At 41.7% G+C, this 17,554-nt stretch overlaps 1 protein-coding gene across 3 annotated transcripts; it reads right to left on the reverse strand.

Moving 5' to 3' along the window:
• Nucleotides 1-83: 83 nt before the first annotated feature.
• On the reverse strand, nt 84-17,363 carry zgc:110269 (probable flap endonuclease 1 homolog). 3 transcript variants are annotated; one of them, XM_048993516.1, is made up of 11 exons: nt 17,117-17,363; nt 4,523-4,595; nt 4,080-4,182; nt 3,753-3,807; nt 2,323-2,384; nt 1,966-2,102; nt 1,725-1,785; nt 1,430-1,561; nt 991-1,136; nt 767-899; nt 84-560 (listed from the first exon to the last, which is right to left on the reverse strand). In XM_048993516.1, the coding sequence occupies exons 1-11, from the start codon at nt 17,196-17,198 to the stop codon at nt 510-512; spliced, it is 1,035 nt and encodes a 344-aa protein (XP_048849473.1). In that variant the 5' UTR covers nt 17,199-17,363; the 3' UTR covers nt 84-509. The 3 variants fall into 3 exon arrangements, with proteins under 3 accessions (XP_048849473.1, XP_048849474.1, XP_048849475.1); XM_048993517.1 differs by lacking the exon at nt 17,117-17,363 and adding an exon at nt 14,034-14,173; XM_048993518.1 differs by lacking the exon at nt 17,117-17,363 and adding an exon at nt 14,038-14,169.
• Nucleotides 17,364-17,554: the final 191 nt, after the last annotated feature.

The following is a 17,554-nucleotide window of genomic DNA, read 5'->3' on the forward strand; positions in this document are numbered from 1 at the left end:
TTACTCAGCCAGTGTTTGAAGAACTTTCAAATGCAATTACTAGGTTTCCCTTGGCGACAAAATTTAAAGCAACAGACACCATATTTTTCCTAATATTCTATTGCAAATTTAATTCAACAAATAAAATAAATAATATTGGTAAGATACCAGTAATGTTGGTATATCAAAGGCATGATCAAAAAAACAACAACAAAATTGATCCAATATAACCTGATCTATAGCAATAACAATAATAATGATGATTTTATTTTTTAGATTTATGGTCACTGGTACAGTTCTATATAAAAATGGCCTTGAAAATAAAATGACACTATAGAATATTATTTCTATATGTCACCCTGCGATACAAAGTATTACATAATTTGCACCAGTCCTTTGAATGAAATCACACACAAGGAACTTCCCTATCAATTAACAGAAGTTTCACTTGCTTGGATCTTGGGCTTACACTTCTCTGCAGGCAGGAGGTGAGGCACTTCTCCTTCGTAACACTCCCGCAGTCAGGCCTGTCACTGAGGCCTGGCCTTCTTGCTTCTGGGGCTCCTCAAAACTTCAGCGGCCTTTCACCAGAAATACAGCTGTCACATTTAAGACATCAATCACCTTTTTCCAAATGTCAGCACCTTAAAGGGACCTAGTCCTGCATCTATGCCTGATTTTCAGATGTGGAACTCTGGCATTTTTAAACTAGCAACAGATCTACAGAAATATGATGTAGGCAATGACAAAGATCTCAACGTTATGCTGCTATGTCTTAGCACTTCACCTGTCGTTTTCGTGTCACTCGAAAAAAGTCCTCCATGTGAGTCTGACCCGTCTTCCTCTCCTCTTCACGAGCTTTCCTCCTCTCTTGGAGCATCTGATGGAACTTCTCCATCCGTCCTCGGACCCTGGTCTCCCTGACAAGAGCAGTTACCGTCAAAATCGCTGAAATCTGGCTTTCCTATACTGATTGTTGCATCTCGCTTTAGGGGCCGGGGCAGGACCCACTTTATGTGTTTCTCATGGCACAGGAATTGGACCAGCTCATCCTCGTTGGGCTCGGTCCAAATCAGATCTGGCGGATTACACCCTGGTGTCTCTAAGAAGAGTCTACGTGCTTCCTTGTAGGTCCATCTAACAGGAACAGGATGAGTCTAAGAGAAACAGACATCAGAAGGTCACAGTGGAAATCAGGACAATGACACAGCAGATGTCATCAAGCTGAAAAACGAAAGTCATGTAAATTATTTATTGTAACTGCACACTCTATTCTGGCACAATGATTAGATATTCTGCTTGATGAAGATTTGAACTATTAATTTATTACATAATACTAACTGGATGGATGGATGGATGAATGTATGAAAGAATGAGGATATGGTCCAGTAGGTCCAGGGCAATTCTTTCTAGCAGGTCAGTGTGTAGGTAGAGCAATACTAGAGCTCACCTGTCTATTGATATGAAGCACCACTTCTTCTATGGTCTTGTGCTGCTGGATTAGTTTCAGAGCCCTTTTAGGCCCGAGGCCCTGGATCTTTTCACAGTAGTCACACCCCAGGAGGATGCACAGGTCGACAAACTACAAAAAGGGAATGTGAAACTAGTTCCAGGGAAGATAATCAAAGAAAGACGAGTTCCTGATCTAGTTTTTTTTGCAGTTGACAGATGACAAGCATTTCTGTGACAAATTAAACCTCTAAGGAAGGGTCTATGAAAAGAATGACAAGAGAATAAAAACTCACCTCTTTGTGGGTCAACTGGAGAACATCCAATAGCTTAGAGAGACAATATTCCACAACATCACTGGAAACGACCAAAAGAGATAAAAAAAAAAGGATCGAATGAATTTCTACACTTGCACTGTAAAATCATTTTATTCCAATACTGACCATCACATACAGTTAAGTTAACCAACACATTCTGAACCAATTCCACACCACAGAACAAAGTAACAGGACAGAAACGTAATCTACATTTCCTTACCTGTCCTTCTTGGCGTCAAACTGGCGGATGAGAAGTTCACTGCCAAAAGGCATGGTATCCATGTCCTCTGATGCCACAGCATCAACCTTCCCCTGCTTCACCAGCTGGGCACAGAACGCTTCACCATCCCCCGGAGCCTGGCAAGGCCAAGAGGTCAGGATCACTTCACTGCGCTTTTTAAATTACCATTAACAATATCAGATTGTAGAAGTACATGACCACGTGGAAATAAGTGGACTTGGAATGAAGGCAATGAAACGCCATCATTAAATAGACCTTGGAAGGAAAAACAAGAGGCCCCAATTTAAGTGGTGATGATGGCATGTTACCATCATTCTCTGTAATGGAGGGACTGACCTGGATGTAAGGGACACCCAAGAGTTCTAAGATGCGCTTACAGTCCTGGATGCGAGGGGAATCTATGGAGAAAAGCGAAAGGGCTGAAACCAGTGAAGATTCTACAACTGATTAAAAACTAATTGGAAAAAAAAATCTATTAAAATGTCACATGACTGACTTTTTGTCTGGTGTCTGAATGATGACTGGATATCTACACTATACGGTGAAAAGTTGGACAAAAGCTTGTCCAAAGCACCCATCCATCCATCAATTTGTCATACCTGTTTGTCCTATTCAGCGTCACAGGGGGTCTACAGCAGGGGTCTCCAACTACGGTACTGGAGAGCTACTATCCAGTAGTAATAGATCACAGTTGGAGACCCCTGGTCTAGAGCCTGCTGCAAAAGCTATGGGTGCAAGCCAGGGAATTACCAGGATGGGGTGCCAACCCATCACAGGGCACATATTCCATTCAATGGTATAACCTGCTAACTCCAATTCATCTTTGCATGCTTTTGGATGGTGGGGGGAGACCAGAGTACCTGGAGGAAACCCTATGATGACAAGGGGAGAACAAGCAAATTCCTCATACATGGGGAATCGGTGGAGACTCGACTATCAGTCCCAGAGGTGTGAGGCAACAGTGCTAACCACTGTACAACCGCTGCCCCCATTTTAAAACCAAGGGTATTAATATGAAGTTGGTCAGCCCATTGTTGCTAAAATAGGCTTTAGTCTTCTGGGAAAGCTTTACATTAGATGTTGGAACATTGCTAGTGGGATTTGCTGTCATTCCAGTTGGCTATTGGGACCTGATCTGCCAGCATCATTCAGTAAGCTTGGGCTGCCTACTACTTCACTATGAACTTACTTCCAGTCGTTTTGACCTTTACAATCACCTCACTTGCAGCTGAGCAGGGCAGCTCCAGCAGGGCTGGAAATGTGGTCATCTGAATTGTTGGACAGATGGTGACCCATGATGGTGCCAAGTGGGAAGTCACCAACATCTCCAGCACAACCAGCCATTCTGCTGCTACTATTTGTTGCAGGAGACTGCATAGCAGTCCAGACCACAACCCTCTTTTGTCGAAGGCCATAGTTCTACCCACTGAGATACCCGCGTCAATGTGATGCTCTGAGGATCAGGCTTCTGTGTCTTCATGAGTGTCGGCAGAGTGATGTCATGGTCGGCAGAGTGATGTCATGGTCGACAGAGTGATGTCATGGTTGGGCCCTAGAGCAAGACCCTTAACCCTAATTGCTCCAGCTACTGGATAATGCTCCTTTCACAAATATATCTCCCTTCAGATAAATAAATGTACTGCTTATGCCCTCAACCAACATCAAAAATGACAGAAAACAAAAATCACAGGTTTTGAATTCTGTAGGATGTGTCCTTATCCTAAAGAAGGTGTCGATGCACTAAATGCAGCCTCAGAATCTCTCACCTTTGCCAGAAATATAGAAACTTGAACGGCCAGCAGCCTTTGCTCTTTTCTGCAGCTGTGGAAACAATCTCTTAATAAGTCTCGTCATATTAAGAAATGGCATTAATTATGGAGAGTTATCATGTCTTTTGTGAACCTAAAATGTCAGATAATTGTAATACTGTTGCTGAGATCCGTATATGCGATTGAAAGTGAAGCTCGGTTTAAAAAAAGGGAAGGTTAACTGATCATGTCAGATACAATGAACTTGTCTTGTGGAAGACATGGAAACACGCGAGTGCCTTTCATTAGGGACCCCGGGCTGAGGTCCATGTCTCCCCTCCTCACCTCAGTCTTCTTCTGCTCGGGCGGGAACCCATCAAACACAAAGACAGGCTTGATGTCATGCTCAAGGAAGTGCAGTGTACGAAAGAATAGGCCAGTGAGGGCACTGCAAAAGGAATTAAGACTATGTTAGCCTTTAGAACAACATCACAACACTCCAGAATAAACTAATAACAATGCTGTAGAGGAATTATGTCAGATATGTCAAATAATAATAATAAAAATACACAATTCACAGAATACAAACCTTTGGTTTATGAAATATAAAATGCCTTTGGAATTACTCTGTACTAAGACACATTTTCACAAATTTCATCTACATGCCACATATCTGATATTTGAGTACAAAACTGTGCTCCAAATTATACTTATATATTATATGCAACACATATGATTATATGCTGACCAAGTAAGATGAAATAAACCCTAAAATACAGAAACCTCACCTCATGTGGAAATTGGGGACAGCAGTGCGAAACTGATTCAGCACGATTGACACATCCAGAGCAACAATTTTGCCTGTGACAAAAAGACACAGTTATTAACTACTGCAGGAAAAAAACTGCCTAATCCTATTGCAAAATTAAGAGATTTAAATAAGTAAATGAATGAAAATCAGTTTCACTTTCTCGTCCGCATTCCCTTGTTTGTCCACTAGAGAGTGTAGAGAAAAATGGTCAAACTGACACAGTGTATCCAACATTTCTAACGTTACTCTCGTATGGAAGCAAGTTTGCTATGGAGTTAGTTAATTAGCACAATCATGGCTACAGATAAGGATAAATGGATAAAAAGAGCTCAGCCAATCACCAAGAACGTAAAACTGACTACATTAATCTCACAACCAATGGTGCCAACTTGATGGCCACCGAAGACGCGTGTGCTGTGGATGAAGCGACCTCAGAGATATCAGTAGCTAGCAGCAGGACGGCTACTGTGGCTATAAAGACAGCATGGAGAGAGCAGCCAAAGCGACACAGTGCAGCAAGGCAACCTCACTCAGTAAGGCAGCAGATAAGCAAGCAGGGTTTTTAATCGTTAATGAAAACAAAAACCATATGAAAATATTTTCATGAACTTAAAATAAGATAAGAAAATAAAATAAAAAATTTCAAATGAAAACTACATACATAGCTTCTGAAACTAATTGAAATACAGCGATATAAAAATGTCAGATACTTTCTGTTGCAGTTTTTTTTTTTCATACTATTTAGCTAAAGTAATGATTTGTTTATCTTTACCACTAATAATACGTGGAACATGTTTTGCCCATTTCGAGGATATTGGGCTGCACCAATATGAAAATTTTGGCCGATATCTGATTTTTTTTGTGTAATATTGTCAATATCAATAACTGGCTAACCTCTAAGTCATGTACTAAGAGCTGTGTGTGTATGTGGGGGGGGGGGGGGGGTTATTGATGGTGGTTTAATCTGCCAGACCTGATAAGGGAATGATATATATTTTTATTCTGTGGGAAAACAAAAGTTCCATCAGTGGGCCAGGTTTAATAATGGATTAAAAACATATTGTGGGCTGATACTTTTAGGCCCTGACCCCCCGACTTGGAAATTTTATCGTCAGGGACCCGGGGAGCGTCCATTGAGATTGGTAAATGACCAGATGAAGTCTTTAGTTCTCCACTATGGAAAATGGCTGATTGCCCAATATAATCATCTCCTATAATCATCAACTTTTAATAATTATAAGTTAAATGTCGGCCAAGACTGATACCCTCAAGCTCATGGGAGTTTTACTTAGACAAAAATGTTCAGTGGGCAGACTGAAAAATGATTCGTTCAGAGAGATAACCAATCAGAAGTGTAATGCATACATGGAATGGCCAATCAAAGGTCCAATCAAATTGTAGAGGTGTTGAGTCTTAGCAAATAGAGGAGGTACGACCAAGACATCTGATTGGTTGGTCCCGTCTCCTGTACTTGCTTGGACCCACCTCCTCTACAACTTGATTGGACTTCTGATTGGCCATTCCATGTATGCATTTCATTTCACACCCAGTACAATTAATTAATTAAATTAGTTAAAACCACCTGCCTAATATTGCATAGGTCCCAATCGTGCCACCAAAACAGCTCTGACCCATCCCTGAAGGAGTCCTGAAGTATCTGGCACCAAGACAATAGCAGCAGATCCTTGAAGCCCTGTAAGTTGCAAGGTCGGGCCCCCATGGATTGAACTGGTTTGTCTAGCACATCCCACAGATGCTCGATCAGACTGGGATCTCAGGAATTAGGAGGCCAAGACAATACCACAAACTCTTTTTCACGTTTCACCAAATATCTCTGCGTCATTTTTGCTCTTTCCTTCTGAAAAAGCCCACTGCCAAAGGGGATACTGCTGCCATGAAGGTGTGCAATTGGTCTGCAACAATGTTTTAGTAGGTGGTACGTGACAAAGCAACGTCCACATTAATGCCACGACCCAAGGATTCCTAGCATAAGATTGTTCAGAGCATCACAATGCCTCCGCCTTCATCCTATAGTGCATCCCAGGTAAATGACACACATGCAACTAGCCGTCCACATGATGTAACAGAAAATGTGACTCATCACACCAGGCAACCTCCTTCCATTGCACCAAGGTCAAGTTGACGCTCATATACCCTCTTGTAGGTGCTTCTGTCAGTGGACACAGGTTAGCTCGGGCACTCTGCCTAGTTTTGAGGCTACACAGCCCCATTCGCAGCAAGCTGCGATGCACTGCGTGTTCAGACACCTTTCTATCATAGCCAGCTTTAGGTTTTTCAGCAATTTGTGCTACAATACTGCAGCTCTCCTGTGGGATCGGACCAATCAATAAATAATAACAAATAATAAGTGACAGGGCAAAGCGGTGAGCATGGGACAGATCAGTACCAAAGAGAGGTAGGTAACAGCATTGTAGAGTTTAGTATTAATATTGCAGTCTTATAGCATTAGGGTAGAAGCTTTTCCTGAACCTTTCTGTGTGCGTGCAGAGTATCCTGAGCCACATACCACAGGGCAGAACGGTGTAAAGTGTCAGTGCTGGGTGACTAGAGTCATTCATCATGCATTTTGTCATTCTGAGGCAGTGCGCGGTGTAAATGTCTTGGATTGCTGGGAGCTGTGTGTCGATGATCTTCTGAGCCACCCTTTGTAGGGCTTCCTTGTCCTGTGCGGAGCAGCTGCCTTAGCAGGACGTAACACGCCCTGAGAGGATGGACTCCACGGCACACCTGCAGGAGGTGAGGACTGTAGCGGCCCAGCTGGGCTTTGCCCAGACCTCTGAGGAACTGAGGGCACTGAGGGGCCTTTGTAATGGCAGCTGCTGTACAGGATGTTCTGTCCACATGAGGTTAACGCTGACGGTGACTCCAAGGAACCAAAAGCTGCCTAGTCTCTCAATGCAGATAGGGGCATGAGCCGCATCTTGTTTCCTGGAATCATTTAGCAGCTCCTTAGTTTTCCTGATATTAAGAGACGGTTGTCCTAACACCACTGCGCCAGGAGCCTCACCAACTGCCTGTAGGTCATCTCATCATCATTGGTCCACAGTGGTGGGGTCTTCCTCAAACTTTATCATGGAGTAGGTGCTGTATCTGGCCATGCAGTCATGAGGGAACAGTGAGTACAGCATTGGGCTCAGGTCAGTGCTGAGGATCCGGGTTGAGCAGGTGTTTCTACCAATCCACACGTGCTGGGGATTGGTGAGGAAATCCAGGATCCAGTCGTACATAGTGGCATTGAATCGCAGATCTTGCAGTGTAAGGATCAGTGTTTTTAAAACGCTTCCTAACACTTTCTGGACCAGTAGCCTTGTGGATGTCGGATTGGTTAAAAGTCTCTTTCATGTCCACGACAGCGACAGTAAAGTTGGCCTCATGGGGGGGTCAGGGGGTGGTACTGGGAGATCTTTGTTTGCAAGCTCAGAATGGAGAATGCACTGCCACATTCAATGTGCGTAACGCATACAGTTAAACTGTGTCTCCACTATTGCTGTACTCACATTTTGCGCAGATAATGCCATTCCATACATTTTTTTGTTCACTTGCATGTCTATGTACTGACCACATTAGTGTAGCCTCTGACCATATGACAGATTTCTGGCATAATCCACAGTTTCTGGTTAGGAAAAATGTCAGTTTTAATGATTATATAGCCAAGAATGTTACAGCAGTGGCATTCTGATCCAGATCAGAGGATGAATCCCAGTACATGTCCTAGTCCCCAAAATCAAAGCAGTCCTATAGTTTTAACTCCATCTTTCAAGCCCAGCAATTCAATGTTCATGTGACTTGCTCCTCCCACTTAAGGCACAGAGGCATGATCCAGTTTTCTCAGGTGTGGACATGGAAGTGAGCAGTATGCTTATTTATGTGTGGTGTAACAGTGAACAAGGGTGTTAGCGCCTCTAGTGGACAGGAGGTGTGTTTGTGGTATTCAGGGTAAATATTCCTGAGGTTGGCTTTGTTACAGTGTGACAGGGTATGCATTCTCACATGTAGTGATTATGCAATACTGTTCATTCTGAGTGCCGTGTGTGTTTCCTTGTGGTGGAATGTAAACCACGGCCACGATCAAGATACTCGAGGTTCGGAGAGCAGCTCTGTGAAATTACTTTCATGCCAGTGCACCATGTACGGTTTATAAGAAAGCATACACCAACTTCTCACTTCTTCCCCAATGATTCTTCCCGATTGGCACCTGGTCCACCGTGCTGTTGTTAAGCCATATCTCCATGAAGCAGAAAACACAGCAATTATGCAGATCTCTTTGGAATTTAAGTGCCTGAGATTCTCCAGGTTGTTGTCCAGAGATTGAACGTTGGACAGGAAAAAGCTGGATTTTTTTGCCCATAGTCTGTGGCTTTTCATTCTCACCTGCATGCCAGCCCTGCGGCCTTGTCTTCACCTTGTGATCTCAGGTGAGTCGCATCGGGTATGTTGATGGCGGAAGAGAGACAATAGCAACGCCATGTCGGCAACACTAAAATTTGTATCATGACTAACTGTCTCTGTGATGGGCTGGCCCCCCGTCCTGGGTTGTTCCCTGCCTCATGCCCATTGCTTCTGGGATAGGCTCCTGACCCAACACGACCCAGTAGGATAAGCGGTTTGGAAAATGGATGGATGGATGGATGGATGGACTAACTGTCTCACCAAGTTTCGTAATCATAAGCAATAAGTGATTGAATTGGCTGAAAAGACAACGGCACAAACAACACAATATACACACAAAGTGTGTACGACAAATGAGTCTACGAAGAGCACCGTCTACCACATCACTGGAAAATGTATAAATTTCAGCACCATCCCAAAAGCATCGTAGCGCAGCAGACTCTGACTCGTAGACTCTGAATCATTAGAGAGAGCAGTCAGTGTTACGAAACAGAAGGAAAATTTCCCAAAAGCGCCATAATACGAAGATCATCCGGAACCCCATACTTTCTTAATATTAATGAACCTTCCATAGTTGATACCTTGATTGTTAACAAATTTCACCCGATACCGATATATTAATCAACAGGTCATGCATTTCTAAGGCTAGCATTACTTTTTACTTAGCTAGGTAGTTAGTTACCTCAGGGTCTTGACCATTGCTACCTTAGCTTGAGAAAGGAGCAACTTTTTGCATTACAAAACACGAGCCAGTTTTCCAAAAGCATCATAGCTCAAATATCTTCAAGTAGTGCCTTTCAATGTAAACATGATGCTGCAGTTTTGCAGGAATGGACAATTGTCTCTTTCTTAATGTAGTGCAAGTGTGCCATGAAGACAAGCTGCCTGGTACCTTGGCAGGTACCACAGGCTATGAAATGAAAGCTCCACATTATTACTAAAGAAGTACTGCTGCAAGTTGCTCTATGATGGGTGGGACAGACAATTTCTAGAACCCTGCATGCTATAGCATTACTGTTGAAGCCACACTACTGCGTTTGAGCCCAGGCCTACATCCAGACAAGCTTTGATGATATTACTGGGTTAAATACATTTGATATATGGTATTAAGGTTTAACTAAGAAATGCTAAATCAAAATGTGTTTATACAGTAGCTAGCTAGCCGGTAAATCAGATACGGTAAATGTTAGCTAGCTAACACCATTTCATTGACAGTTTAATCACTGGGACCCAAACGCCACACACTGCGTCGATTGAGCTTAAAAACAATAACTCACAGACACCTTGAGACATAGGAATCACACATATAACATCAGAATTGCAAGACGCCGAACTTGACGGCACTAGTCATGTTACCGCTGTGTAACCAAGTGCTCGTGAGTAATAGTGCGTATAAAAACACCTCCAGATAAGCATTTGCATCAAAACACTCTGCTTAAAAGTCATTTTCTATGTTATATTATTCATACAGTTTGGTTTCTTCACTGTATCCGACAGCTCATGCGGAAACAGTCCAGCTTAGTTCATTTATTATAGACAAAACACTCGTTATAGTCTATAAATTACAACAGAACGCAGCATTATATTGATTAGGAAGCCATTTACTTCATATTTTTGCAGTATTTATTCACAAAAGAATTGCAAATGCCTGTTTGACGTTGAGCTGAATATTTCTAAAATCCCCAGCTTAACTTCCCAAGTGAAGTTTCTGGAAGGTTTCCTACCCAACTGCAACTGACCAAAGTTGACTTACTGTAGGCTCTTTTCGGATCCTCACCTCAAATGCACCGCCTTCTCTTGCACTTAAAAGCAGCGACATTTCCTCTGCCATAGATATTTATGTGAACCTAATCTGATCTCAAGCATCATGCTGACTCTGCAGCAGGCATGAAGGTAATAATTTATAGACTGTAATTATAGCAATTATAATACTTTATACCCAAGCTGTTGAATTCTGAAATATGAAGGGTGACAATTAATTTTTTTCATGCGTAGCGCCGGCCAAGCAAATCACAGTAGTAAAATAACGTGCAATTACAATTTATAATTCTAAATGACATTTTTTAATGGAAACTATGAAAGCCAAGGAATTACTACAAATCACTTACACAACAATTGTGCTTCAGGATGAGGACCAGTAACTGTGGTTAGTGATTAAATACCGAAATGATTTACCGATATAATGCATTTGCGGTCCAGTCATACTTTACAGTCCTGTTTAACCTGCCTAAATAACATGGCACACAAACCACCGTACCAGTGCATTGTCCCCAAATTGATCTGACCTGACCTTACCCACAAAACAAGAATAAATACTGGCAAACGAGTCACTTTATCTTGCCTTAGGAATGGTTAAACATTATTAGTCGATCTCCTTTTGAGACAAACCTGCATATATATATATAAACAGTTGAGAGCGAAGCTTGGGGTCCGAGAGCAGAGTCAGACCAATAATCTGGCATCTCTGGAGCACTCGTCTTAGTGTAATTATGGTTCATCAGCAGGGTGTCTGTTCATGCTAAATTTTGCTGAGCAAAAATACTGTAGTAAGATGAAAATATTATTACAAGCCTCCCTAACACATTCTCCCTACCTCCTACTCAACTCCCCCATGATAAATTTTTCAGAATTTCCAATGATGCATTTCACTGACTGGCTACAGATAACATTTGCCAAGCAACGGCAAAACAATTACTAGATTTGCATGTAAATATATTACAGCCCAAGCACACTGACATACCCAGGGACGCACGTGGCCAGGGATGCACATGGCCGGGGACATGGGCGGCTGGGGATGGATGTGGCAGGGGACATTGATGTCATTGGGGTTTGTCATTGATGTTAGTCAGTGTCTGATGTTTCCTGCCCTGAGTCCTACGATTAAACCCCGTTTACCCCTTATTCTGCCTGCCTGCCTGCTTCCTGCTCGCTCGCCTGCACGCTCGATCGCCCGCTTTTAATCGCCGCGATGACAGAATGACAGACCTCGGACACAGGCAAGACTTAGACTTAAAAAGACAGGATCGATCAAAACAACAAGACACAGCTGGGTACGATCGGGGAAGCACACGTGGATAATCAGGGGGGCGTGGCACACATGAGGATCGTACGAGCCGGGCATGACAGATGGACATATTACAGTATATACCAGTAGATGCACCTCAGTTCACAGAAGAGAAATACATAAATAGTTTGAATATGTGACTCACCCTTCACTAGTCATTAACCATATTCTTTTGCATTACAGCACCACCTTTTGGCTGACGTGTGCCTTTTTGCATGTCACCAGGACTTCTCAAGCTATACCAATAATTAAAATTTCATATTTAGATGTTGAACAGTGTAGTCCTCAGAATCACAAGTTGTGAACAGGACAAATGCACTGCAATTATAGCGCCCCATTACGGTTTTGCACCAAACTTCTCAAACGTCTCAGGAGTGGAGTTTTGACTGAGACACTGAGGCTTGTTAACATTTTGACCATCTCTCAATAACTTGCAGCGTTTTTCCAAAATTGACAGTGCATACCAAAATAATAATAAATAAATAAAACAAATCCCAATAGCTAGCAAATAAAGTGAAAAATACAATATGTGCAAAACAATTATTTAAGAATTCACGACAGAAATCCTGATGACAAGAAACGTTTTTCTTTGAGTGAAAAGACGCGTTTGCAAAAGTAGGTTTCACATTCCTTGCAATTTTTTGTATTATTATTATATGCGGAGGGAGTGTGGCTCGTGCCATCTGATGCAGCTCACTTGCTTGAACACAGTGATTTTTTAATGGGCAACTCACAGTCCACAAGTTTCATTTTGCATCCCAAAAACTGAGAATCACTGACCTGTAAATGATCCATGGGATACGTTTAGATAGCAGATGGCTGTTGACAAGATGGTAGATGCATTATAACTTTATGCTCGCTATTGCCCTCCGTCTCTGTAATTTCAATTTTGGGTTGATTTGCATAAATAGAGTAATAATAACATATGTGTATCCGGTTCATAAGATTAAGCCTTCTATTAATTCATCCTTCTTTTTGTTGTCATTAGGCGTTGTTGCTTCAGTTTTGCTGTGATTTGTCTTAAAATTTGAGTAGGTCCATATCTTTAATCTTACAACATGCCTGCAAAGGTCGAAAAAGATCTGTCGATCTTTTTGAATTATCGCACTAATATGATTAAATATCTGAATCTACCCTCCCCCCCCCCCACTATGTAGTGCTGCTTCAGTTTTCAGCCGACCTATCTCAAAATTTTAACTTTTAATTTGTTACCGATATAATACCTCTACAAAGTTAGAAAAAGATCTATCAAATAAACGATGAATTCTCATCATAACAAGAAACTGTCTGTGTCAGTGGACCAGTCCCAAATCGATATGTGTTTCCCGTCCCAAGAATACAATAAGCAATTCTTGTCGGAGCCAATCACAGACACCAAGCCCCACTTATCATTCCCCACTTAGGCTAGACATGTGTCACAGTGCTGAACTGGCTGCTTCATTTTACAAAGACTCATCATTTTGAAATATTTTCATTTTATACATCATACCAAAATCAGCACTTGTTAAAGCTATGGTATGCGAATCTGGAGAAACCAGCAGATTTTGAAAGTATCCCACCCTCTCTCTGCAGTCATTCCCCCGAAGCCACTCATCCTAAACACAAGACGGCGCGCTGCATGATTACTGCTGCAGCACGAGTTTACGAGAGCGAGCGCGTGTGGGAGGGAAGCATAACGTATCGCTGACATATCCAAATACCTAATGGCTAATTCACGTGTAAGAAAACACCGAACATTATTCTAATGAATGAAAACAATGAACATGCCTATCGTTAGTACTCACAACTGTCAAGCTATTACGTTAGTTTTTGTAAATTTTATTTAAAATGGAGTTGCAGTAACTTATTGCTGGTTAGCTAGCAACAGCTGGCAGCAGTTACGTTATATATCTGTCAAACCTAAAAACATCGATAAGGTTAGTAATACTACACAGCCAAAGTTTGTTTGAAAAGCTTATTTAGAATTTTCAGCAAATTTCATCCATATTGTTTTCCAATGTAAGAGCTGCAGTACCTACTGCTGTGCCAAGCCTTTTTATCTTCACCTTTGCCTGATCTAAGAACTTTTTCAGTTTTCACTCTTCAGATCTTCTTCTCTTTAGCTGTTCCTCGACCACCTCTATTGCTTCAGTACATCAGCCTGCTCCGGATTTACCTTCCCTCGTCCCCCTGCTTTCCCGTTTCTGCCTCCCCTGTCCCCCCCATCCCTGTGTGTGAGCATGAGCGCCCCCTGTTGCTAATTGGCTGGAATAGCGTTGTGTGGCTCGTTCTGAGCCACGTCGTCTGTTTTCCCTCCCTTCACAGAGCCAAGACTACAGAGAAACACCAGTTTCTTTTCAGCGCACACACAGAACAGATGGCTGGGGGACTGTGAGGAGAAGGTTTGACAAAAAAAAGTGTATCTGATTAAAACCACATTCCCCAGCTTTAAGAAAATGAGAAGTTACTAACTAAACTTTGGACTTTTTATTCTTATGGGCCCTGATAAACAGCTGGACCTTGTGGCTGGAAAGGTTGAAAATCCCTACTCTAGGCCATGAACTCTGCCTCTACCCTTCTCTAGCTTATGTAAGCACCATCATGCTAATCAGATATTTACCATACAATATTCACATCAAGCACCAGAAAAAAAATGTGATCTCAGTGATTCTAACTGTGGTACGATTGTTGGTTCCAGATGGGCTGGTTTGAGTATTTCTTTAACTGCTATTCACTTGGGAATATCGCACACAACAGTCTCTGGAGTTCTCTAGGGAGAATGGTATGAAAAACAAAAAAACAAAAAGAGAGAGGTTAGAAGAGAATGGCCAGATTGCTTTGAACTGACAGAAAGGCTACAGTAACTCAGATAATCACTCTGTAGAAGTGTGGTGAATGGAAAAGCATCTCAGAATTCATGTTCTAAACCTTGAGGGGATGGGCTACAACAACAGGCTACCATATCAAATTTCTCATCTCCCCTCAGCCGAAAATACAAAGCTAAGGCTGCAGTGGGTAAGGCTCAGCAAGACTGCATGAATCCATAGACCCAACCTGCCTTGAGCTGAAATGGCGTGGGTAATGTTTTCTTTAGGGATGCATCAGTACCATAGTTTTCAGACCAAGTATGAGCACCGATGCTGACCTTCTGGTACTTACTGACAACACTTAAGGCTGGCTGATGTCTAAAAAAACTATACCATCTAAAGCGGTTATTTACAAACATTTTATACCACATGCCACCTTAAAAAGTATCATGCTTTCCATGTACCACCATCATGACACTATGCTTGATCGTCAAGAACGAAATAGTGGGTAAGAGTTTCTGTTATTTTCACTGCATAAGGGCTATCGTTTCACATTTTCATTCTCCATGCTAGTGTCTGCTGCCTAGTGTGTTGTTGCAGAGTGTCGTTGATTTTTGTTTAATTAGATTACTTGTGTCATATGAGATTATTTATATACCTCCTCTGGATATTTTAACAGTTTGCACTTGCAGTCTGACATGTTTTGTTTTTGTCATTAATATCAAAGTACATCCACAACGCAGATATTTCAAGATCCTCTTTATATTGCTCGTTAATAATATATGTTATAGGCATTGTCACATTGTCACTAGGATGAGTACGTTGGCACTGAATTGAAACCATTACTGGCTGCACCCCCAGTTTCCTTGGCACACTTTACACCCGTTAATAACAAGCAATCCAAGTTGAATGGAACAGTCTATTTCACTATTGTTGCTGACAATGTGCATCCCTTCGTGGCCACAATTTACCCATCTTCTAATGGCTAATTCTAACTTAATATGGAAGTTATTATTAAATAATTTAATGCACCATATCACAAAGCAAAGGTTGTCTGACTGGTTTCATGATTTCAAGCCAGTGTTGAGGGCAGCGTGTGGCTCAGTGGGCTAAACCTGTGTGCCTGTAAGCAGAAGGTCGCTGGTTCGAACCCACCCAGCATGTCTGTAGGTCCTTAAGCAAGGCTCTTAACCCCTAGGTGCCCCAACAAATGGCTGCCTTTCACAGACAGCTTACTCTACAAAGAGCAAGTTGAGGGAGGTGAAAAAAGACGATTTCCCCATGGGGATCAATAAAAGTATCAATTATAATTATCGATCAATTATGACAGTGAGCTCAGACACTGGATCTGAATCCAATATAACAGGTTTGGGATGAGTATCTGTCAATACTTATTCCAATCCTGTCTTTTGCCTTTATCATCTATTAAGCATTAAATGAGATATTGGTATCAATACATTTTAATTAACATGGCAAACTATCTACATTTAGTGTTGTAGCAGTACTGTTTGAGTATGTTAGGATTAGGAAAATATAATGGCCAAGTTGCTCAAACAAAAGTTGTGCCTCTATGCTACTGGAAGAAATCTATGGCTAACAAAATCTATGGCTACACAAGTCTACCTCTGTTTTATTCAGCAACAACTTTCAAAAATAAAAACAAATCTTTCTTAAAGTACAAATTGTGCAATCTGTTGAGAAGAAATCAATCATAAAAATATCACTGTGTACCCCAACTAACAATTTCCAGTCATTAACTCCTTATTAAAAAAAAGCACGCAGACTATAGGGACCTCACTCTATGGGTCACTGTCACAGTGAGGTTGGGAAAAGCACTGCATTTTTACCCTTTTTAAAGTTTACTATATAATTTAGACATTAGACTGCTCAGAAGCGATGTGTAAAGCTTAACCACATTTTATTTTACAATAGTAAGCAGACAATTTGTAATTTAACCACAAATGATATCCACCTTGTCACAGACCAAAAAAAAAGTAATATTTCCATGCTAAAGGAAACGGCCTTTTCAGAGAGGTATTACGTTAGTGATGTGACTGATCTCAACCCCAACGATTTTGATATAGGCAATTTTAGGTTAATAATGGAATTAGGGTTAGATCTGCCGTATGATTTCTTGCCTGCGAGTGGCAGACTGAAAGCCTGAATGTCACGCCAGATGCGTGAGAGTTGGCAACCCCTGAGAGCATTTTATTCCAACTTAGATACAGCGATGGTCTAGCCACTCACCCAGCACATCTGTCAAATTGGACCACCTAAAGTAACAGAGTGATTAAAGTGCCCGTTAACTGACCTGAATAGTCGTTTATTTTCTTGTAAGAGATGGCACTGGGCGCCTCACTGCGAATCAAGTCGGCTAATTTTGTTATACCCATTATTTAGGTACATGAATAAGAATAATTTATGTGTTTTGAGGAAAACGCGAAAGCACTTCCGGGTTTACGCGTATTATACTGACACCGCCCACAATGGCCTGGCGTGATGACGTCACAAGGACGACAAACTCTCCGTTTGTCACGCTCGCCCCGCACCACACCTCCGCCTTCTGGCTCTTTTATTACCAAGTTCAGGCAACAAAATCGACTGATAATGTTCAGAAACCTACGTGATATTTCGAAAATCTATACAGTTGACAAATACATATATTTATACACAAGTTTATATAGATAAATGCAATTTAAACTATTAAATTTTAACTAAAACACACCTGCCATTTGGGATAGAAACGTAG

Source organism: Brienomyrus brachyistius, chromosome 23, assembly GCF_023856365.1.
Source record: "Brienomyrus brachyistius isolate T26 chromosome 23, BBRACH_0.4, whole genome shotgun sequence".
NCBI classification, from domain to species: domain Eukaryota; kingdom Metazoa; phylum Chordata; class Actinopteri; order Osteoglossiformes; family Mormyridae; genus Brienomyrus; species Brienomyrus brachyistius.